General features: G+C 38.1%; 1 protein-coding gene across 2 annotated transcripts in view; it reads left to right on the forward strand.

Annotated features, from left to right (window-relative positions):
- Positions 1-4,132, forward strand: part of LOC107089113 (gastrula zinc finger protein XlCGF57.1-like) — a 5,920-nt gene extending 1,788 nt beyond the window's left edge. Inside the window, exons 1-3 of one of the 2 annotated variants that reach the window (XM_015381679.1) lie at positions 787-1,018; positions 1,373-2,443; positions 3,279-4,132. In XM_015381679.1, coding sequence (XP_015237165.1) covers positions 802-1,018; positions 1,373-2,443; positions 3,279-3,871 — 1,881 coding nt within the window. In that variant the 5' untranslated portion in view covers positions 787-801 and the 3' untranslated portion in view covers positions 3,872-4,132. Of the gene's footprint in view, positions 1-786; positions 1,019-1,372; positions 2,444-3,278 lie in introns of those variants that run through there. The other variant, XM_015381680.1, reaches the window with a different exon arrangement.
- The last annotated feature ends 4,244 nt before the right edge of the window (positions 4,133-8,376 follow it).

Genomic DNA, 8,376 nt, shown 5'->3' on the forward strand with positions numbered 1-8,376 from the left:
ATTTATTTATTTAGGTACAATTTATTTATTTAGGTGCATTTCAGCTAATGACATCTGAATCATGTACCTGCTGATGCAGAAAGATTACTTTTTATGTATTGATAGTAGAATTCAAATCCCACAGTTTAGCAGCTACCACTACGATGTATCACACGCCATGACTGCTTGATATTTTTTCATGTAGAAAAAGGCAGATAAGAAATTAATAAGCAATCAACTAGATAAATTTGTGACAAACGGGGTCCAAAACACAGCTGGTTGGACAGATTAGGTGAAAATGCTGCAAAACTAAACAAACGGGTCAGAATAAATGTTATAATTTATCCTGGCCTAAGATCTATCCAACACACGTCTGTTGTCTGTCATCTGTTGTTAGGGGATCAAATAAATGCATCGTGAGGATCTGAAAGCGTCAGAATCTGCAGAGTGTCACAGATTAGTTTTTCAAGTCTTGTGGACTTGTAGACGGCATTCTACTGTGTCTCTCCTGGTGCCCAGGTGTCTATTATGCAGACCCTGCACCTGTCTGTTGTGGTTAAGAGAGCTGAGCAAAATAGGCGAAGCTCTCTTTTTTCTATTTGGTCTATATTACTACCCTCCTACATGAAATCATGATCATGTCCAAACTAATAAAATCTCGCATACAAGCAACTGAAATTAACTTTTGCAGGGTGGCTGGGCACGCCATTAGAGATGGAGTGAGCCGCTCGGTCATCCGGTAGAGGCTAGAATAGAGCCACTTCTCCTCCACATCGAGAGGAGTCAGCTGAGGTGGCTTGGACATCTTTTCCAGATGCCCCAATGACGCCTCTCTCGGGAGATGTTCCAGGCACGTCCAACCGGGAGGAGGCCCATGGGACACTTGAGGAACCATGTCTCTCAGCTGGCTTGGGAATGCCTCTGGCTTCCCCCAGCAGAGCTGGAAGAGGTGTCTGGGGAGAAGGAAGTCTGGAAGTTTCTGCTGAGACTGTTGCCTGCCTGACCCAGTCCCAAATGAAGCGGGAGACGACGAGTAAAAGTGCGCACTTTGGTTACCCCTATGGTTGTTTTTGTTTTTAGGTACAGCACTTTGGTTTCCCCTGCGGCTTTGTAAATATGCTATAGACATAAAGTGATTGATTGGGATTTTGAAATAAGAAATGCACTCGTTGTTGTTCACATTATCAAAGAATTAAGTTATCATTTTGATTGTAATTAGAAATGCAATTACTTTCTCAGCCTGACCAAAAACTCAGACTGGGATCTGTTGCCCATGACCCAAAGAAAGTGAAATTACAGGTACATTTTTATTGAAATATGCCCCTAGGTTTCAGTTAGCAGTGAAAAAGGGTGTAATTGCATTATATTTATGACCTTTTTTTGTTTCCTTCAGAATTCGAAAAGCCACATGTCTCCAGTGAGGAGGAAACTTTGGCCATCCACCAGCTCTGTAGCCAAGGGAGGAACCCTGGTCATGACCAAGAGGAGGAAGTACATATATGGACTACAGAAGAGGAGATGAAAAGAGAAAATCTATTTCCTTCTTTTAAAGACCTGAGGGACCCAGGACCTCCATGGATTAAAGAGGAGGAGGAGGAGGAGCACCCTGAGTCTCCACTGATCAAAGAGGAAGATGAGGAACCTGAGTCTACATGGGCTAAAGAGGAACAGAAGGAACCTCATTTGCTACCGACTGAAAAACAGGATGAACCAGGACCTCCATGGATTAAAGAAGAGGAAGAACCATCACCACCACTGTTTGAAGTCAAGGAGGAACCAGATTCTCCTCTGCCTAAACATGAACTATGGCCTTCAGTAGATTCAACACAAGGTCAGAAGGATCTACACAGCAGTCAGGACAAGGGGCAGCTTGTCCAGAAGAAGTCAATCCCTTTGAAGACTTTTACTCTTCAGGAAGTGGACTTTAGTGAAACAGAACCAAGAACTAAACAGCATTCCTTCAATATCTTGCCTGTAGTTGAAACTAAAGATCAGGAAGAAAGCAGTTTCACCATTTCAGAGAGTCAGTCTCAAACTGACCAAAAGAAAAGGTCTTTCACATGTGACATTTGTGGGAGATCCTATAAGAATAAGTATACCATGAAACGACATTACATAACCCATTCAGATGAGAAACCTTTTACATGCAAGACATGTGGAAAAGGTTTCTCTCGGATTAGTCATTTAAATGTTCACATCAGAACCCATACCGGTGAAAAACCTTTTCCATGTAAGATATGTGGAAAGAATTTCTCTCAGATTACTAGTTTAAAGGATCACCTCAGAACCCACACGGGTGAGAAACCATTTACATGTAACATGTGTGGAAAAAGTTTCTCTAGAATTAGCAACTTAAATGTTCACGTCAGAACCCACACAGGTGAAAAACCTTTTCCCTGCAAGACATGTGGGAAAAACTTTTCTGCTATCAATAGTTTAAATTATCACATCAGAACCCACACAGGTGAGAANGGAACCTGAGTCTACATGGGCTAAAGAGGAACAGAAGGAACCTCATTTGCTACCAACTGAAAAACAGGATGAACCAGGACCTCCATGGATTAAAGAAGAGGAAGAACCATCACCACCACTGTTTGAAGTCAAGGAGGAACCAGATTCTCCTCTGCCTAAACATGAACTATGGCCTTCAGTAGATTCAACACAAGGTCAGAAGGATCTACACAGCAGTCAGGACAAGGGGCAGCTTGTCCAGAAGAAGTCAATCCCTTTGAAGACTTTTACTCTTCAGGAAGTGGACTTTAGTGAAACAGAACCAAGAACTAAACAGCATTCCTTCAATATCTTGCCTGTAGTTGAAACTAAAGATCAGGAAGAAAGCAGTTTCACCATTTCAGAGAGTCAGTCTCAAACTGACCAAAAGAAAAGGTCTTTCACATGTGACATTTGTGGGAGATCCTATAAGAATAAGTATACCATGAAACGACATTACATAACCCATTCAGATGAGAAACCTTTTACATGCAAGACATGTGGAAAAGGTTTCTCTCGGATTAGTCATTTAAATGTTCACATCAGAACCCATACCGGTGAAAAACCTTTTCCATGTAAGATATGTGGAAAGAATTTCTCTCAGATTACTAGTTTAAAGGATCACCTCAGAACCCACACGGGTGAGAAACCATTTACATGTAACATGTGTGGAAAAAGTTTCTCTAGAATTAGCAACTTAAATGTTCACGTCAGAACCCACACAGGTGAAAAACCTTTTCCCTGCAAGACATGTGGGAAAAACTTTTCTGCTATCAATAGTTTAAATTATCACATCAGAACCCACACAGGTGAGAAACCTTTTACATGCAAGACATGTGGAAAAGGATTCTTTCAGATTAGCAATTTAAATAATCACATCAGAACCCATACAGGTGAGAAACCTCTTTCATGCAAGATATGTGGGAAAAGTTTTTCCCGTATTACTAGTTTAACTTTTCACATCAGAACCCACACAGGTGAGAAACCTTTTACATGTGAGACATGTGGAAAAGGATTCTCTCAGATGAGTAATTTAAATGTTCACATTAGAACCCACACAGGTGAGAAACCTTTTCCATGTAAGACATGTGGGAAAAGTTTCTCTCATATCAATAGCTTAAATGATCACATCAGAACCCACACAGGTGAGAAACCTTTTACATGCAAGACATGTGGAAAAAGTTTCACTAAGATTAGTAATTTAAATGTTCACATCAGAACCCACACAGGTGAAAAACCTTATCCATGTAAAACATGTGGTAAAAGTTTCTCTCATCTTAATAGTTTAAATGATCATATCAAAATCCACACAGGTGAGAAACCTTTCCCATGCAAGATATGTGGAAAAGGATTCTTTCAGCTTAGTCATTTTGAAGTTCACAGCAGAACCCACACAGGTTAAAAACCTTGTCTTTAGCCTCTTCCCACTAAAATTAGCAGGTTAACACAAGTTGACCCACTAACAATTGTCATTTAGCTAATTAATATGCCTCTAAAGGAAATGTTTTCTGACGAGGCTATGTTAGCTTTTGATGTTTGCTAGCTGAGTTTTATGACTACCTCAAATGGTTGAATGTAGCTCCAAGTGTGTCCTTGAGTTTTAGACTTGGACATGACAGGTCTGCCTTTTCCTCCTCCCTTCTATAGTCTCCATTTGCAAGTTTTACATNAGTTTTAGACTTGGACATGACAGGTCTGCCTTTTCCTCCTCCCTTCTATAGTCTCCATTTGCAAGTTTTACATCCCATTTACTTCTGATTAGGGGTGGAACGGTTCACAAAATCCACGGGTTGGTTCGGTTCGGTTCATGGTTTCGTGGTCACGGTTTTCGGTTCTGTTCGCTGTAAGTTCATTGTTAGGAAATCTATTATGGTCGTGTTGCTGTTAGCATAAACAACACGTGTTGCACAATGCTTGCACACTGTTGCACTTTTATCCACAACTTTCTTTCCGCCATCATCGTAGGTCACTCTAAATGCAAAGTGGTCCCATACAGCAGACCTATAAAGTGCTGCTGGCGCGTCTTCCAACTCCTTTTCTTTCCCACCCACCATTCAGACACAATTCTCCACAACAGCTGATTTTTTTTCTGCTACACCCGGCTACGCTGCTTCGCTGCTTCTTCTTCTAGTTTACTACTGGTGGTTGGCTTTGGTCGCAGTACCGCCACCTTCTGCTCTGGAGTGTAATCACTTCGCCTATTAGAAAAAGGAGCAGCGCATGATCTGAACGCAACACACGTGAATTGAACCGAGACAGTTGAACCGAATGGTTCGGACGGTTTTCATAAACCGTTCCATCCCTACTTCTGATACGTCTTTGTTGGAGTTTACGCAGGATAGATGCGTGCCTGGGAAAATCTACATGCTACCCTGACACTTAACCATGAAAGTAGCTTCACTATTAAACAAAGAGCTGCTGCTAACAATTATTTTGGAAATTGATTATTTGTTTTATTAATCAGTTAATAATCAGGTAGCCAAAGGCTCCTTAAAGATTTTTTATGACATAAAACTAGGTGAAACTAAAACTTTTGCACTGAAGTAGTTCTAGTTAGAGCATATTGATGGACAAAAACATTTATCTTAAATGCAAAATGTTTTATTTATTTATTTTTTTACAATCTTGGTATATTGGTGCTCTAAGTGGGTTAGCTAAAATCATGTGTAAGTCTCACTATACTCCAGTAATGATTAATTAATAGCTAAATTAGTTGATGATTATTTCAATAATTGATTAATCACGATTAATCTGATTAATTGTTTCAGCCCTAATTGAAAAGCTATTTGATGTAGAAAACAATAAACATGGCTACTTGTAATAGTTCTACTGGCCAACACTGATGGCTTGTTATATCAGACTCGACTGCTGCGATGTTGTGACGTACGTTAGTTGCACCCAAGTATATGGAGTAAATTAGTGGGTCAACACGGGTCTGCTGTTCCCGCTGTATGCAGATCGGATACAAACCATTTAAAGGCTATTTTAAACAGGGTCGCTTGATGAGTAGTTTGAAACACAAAAAAATGCCACTAGAAGCTGGTTGTTTTTTTTTAACTGAAAAACTGAAGTTACCTGGTTAAATGTGAATGGAAAGGCTATCCAAATATCAGTCTGCAGTCCATCTCAGACAGGATCTAAATTTACCATATGCCTCTAAAATACTGTTTAGTTGTATGAAAATAATAAATCTTCAGATTCTGTTGTTTATTTCAAAGCTATGTTAAAATATTTGTAAATGTATACTGCTCTGTGGTCATTGGTTACTTACTTTTATTCATTTTTCTCTTGCATTTATGTTGTGCTTCCAGTGACTGCAATACAGCTTTCTTGTTTTAAACTATTTATTCATCTGCCTGTAACTTCTGATAAGAACTGTGCATAATCTTTGTAGAAGACCTGATTTCAATGTCTCCTTTTTGTTTATTATAATAAAATATTTTTCCCACACAATTATTCTCACTATATTTTCTTTAATGTGAGGTTGAAGGTGGATAACAGTGATTAAAAACCATGGGAAACTAGCTCTTTATCAATATAACAAAAAATAATGTATGATGTACAAATCTGATAATTGCATTCTGACACACTGGCAACCACCATTAAAGGCATCAATAACAAGCGAGATTATGTTAATTATATAGTGATATAGATAGATACAGATATAGATAATATAGATAGTTAATTATCAGCTTCAAAAATGAAAATGCAGCCATAGGAATGAAAGTTTTTCTATCCCTAGTTATGTTTACTTGGACACAATCGTATTGAAGGACTGATTAGATAAAAAATGTTTAATGCAAACATGTCAGACTGAAGATTGTAATCCGATTTGGTCCAATCAGAAAAAAAAACATTGTTGGTTTTTCTGATCACAATTGCGATTAGTCTCCATGTACACACCCATTCAGATATTTGGAGTATAATTTCCACCACAGATGTGTGCAAGACCAGTGGGCCTTTTTATCCTTTACTAACCCTCATTCAGTTGTTCCTAATCTTCAAGAAAAAAATTATTCCATTAAGTGATTCTGTAAAGTGCGTATGAACATTCCAGCCTTCCCTCTACTACTGTGGTAAAAGACTGTTAGCATAAAGCAACGCTGAGACCTTAACTAAAATGAGCACCAAAAAAAAAAAGCATGAACAAAAAGATGCAATAAAGAATCTACATCCACTGTCATGGTTGAAGAATCGAAGAACATGTAATGTGAGGGGCAGGACTTGTGCCTTTGTTTACAAAACAGGCAATTTCTTCTACTACTAGAATGTTTCCAGAAAACTAGACAGTTCTACGGATGCTAAAATTGTCAAATCTGGTTGAACTCTTGATAGATGTTAGAGCTGAAACAATAAGATTTATTGTGATTGATGAAATAATTGTCAACTAATTTAGTAATTGATTTTTCTTTAACTGGAGTGTAGAGAGTCTATTACGTGCCTTTAGCTGACAGAGCAACCCACCTTGAGAAGCAATTATACCAAAAATGTAAAAAGAAAAAAACTTGGTGAACCTGGAGAAAATGACTCTGGTACAACTGAAGCCAAACAAGGATGAGCTGCTAGCTATGACGAGGGAAACATGGTTTCTAATAGCCCCTAAAAACTCCCATCAGCCCCTGCAGCCCACACATAAGACTGACACTGATTAGCAGCTCAGCTCCGGCTGCTGGATGGTTTTATTTAAATAAAACTGGATGGAAAGTATCAAACAGCCTAAAATTAGTGTCTGATGAAAAGTCAATGGAAACTGTAAGCAACCTCCAGATAAATATGAATGTGTGAATGTAAACCTGTAGTGTTATAACTTAAAACCTATTCGGAAAATGTAGGAGGATGGATATAAAAAACATTTGTTGCAAAAGCAGTGACTAAGATGTACTAGAAGGAAAACTGGAACTAAAAGCAATCTAACATTATTATTTTTAGAATTATTGTTAGAATGTGATGCATGTGAGAAAATCAGGTAGACTCTGAGACAAAATAAAAATGTTCACTGTAAAAAAATTATGGGTCAAAATCTACTCTATTAAAGAAACACACAATACTTTAGAAAAGTATTGTGTGTGAGCGTGAGCCTGAATGGGTCAATGAACATAGAGTAGGTCAAGACATCAGACTTGAAAAAGTACTATATAAATACAGACTATCACTAATTACATTTCTAACAGTAGAAATTTAATTTTAGGTTATCTGGAATAAAATTTGTTCTAGTAAGAACTAGAACAAATTTCAGATATCTACAAATCTTTACTCATTTTAAGTGGCCGTTTTAGCATATATTTGCTTGACCTGATAGTATTTCAGATATCTTTAATAGTATTCTTCCTATCTAAAATATCTAGGATATCTGAAATGTAATTCTTACCAGTACAAAGACCTCACTTTTCTCCATCCATGTGTGTTGGGCCGTTACTATCAGATAGCCAAACTAACATTACTCTCATCTAAAATAAACATTCTGGATGTCTAAAAATGAATTTCAGAACTCTGAAATCCAAATGTTACTGGTCATAATTTAGATTTCAGATATCAAGAATAATGTTTAAGTTTTGCCCACTCTGCAAGGACAGTGAGCGGCTCTATCCGCCACACAAAGTGCCCTTTTTTTCTAATTGACATCCTGCAATAGATATTTCTGAACTAATAGCATAATCTTTAAAACCCACTTTGGGATTGGCGTAAAGCTCAATCTGGGGAACCTATAGAGCCTTTTTGCATCTATGTGAAAGCAGAGCTGGGGTCAGCTATTCAGACCTGGATTGTATTTGTGCACAATAACAGCAGGACCTTTTAAGGCCTCTATGGGATTAGTTAAAGTTTTATCTGATTTGGGAAAATGTAATAAAGTCTGATATCTGGTCTAATTGTTTTTCTTTTTTTGCCTCTGGACTAAATTAGAGCTGG

This window comes from Cyprinodon variegatus, unplaced genomic scaffold, assembly GCF_000732505.1.
Source record: "Cyprinodon variegatus isolate N-32 unplaced genomic scaffold, C_variegatus-1.0 Scaffold239, whole genome shotgun sequence".
Classification (NCBI taxonomy): Eukaryota; Metazoa; Chordata; class Actinopteri; order Cyprinodontiformes; family Cyprinodontidae; genus Cyprinodon; species Cyprinodon variegatus.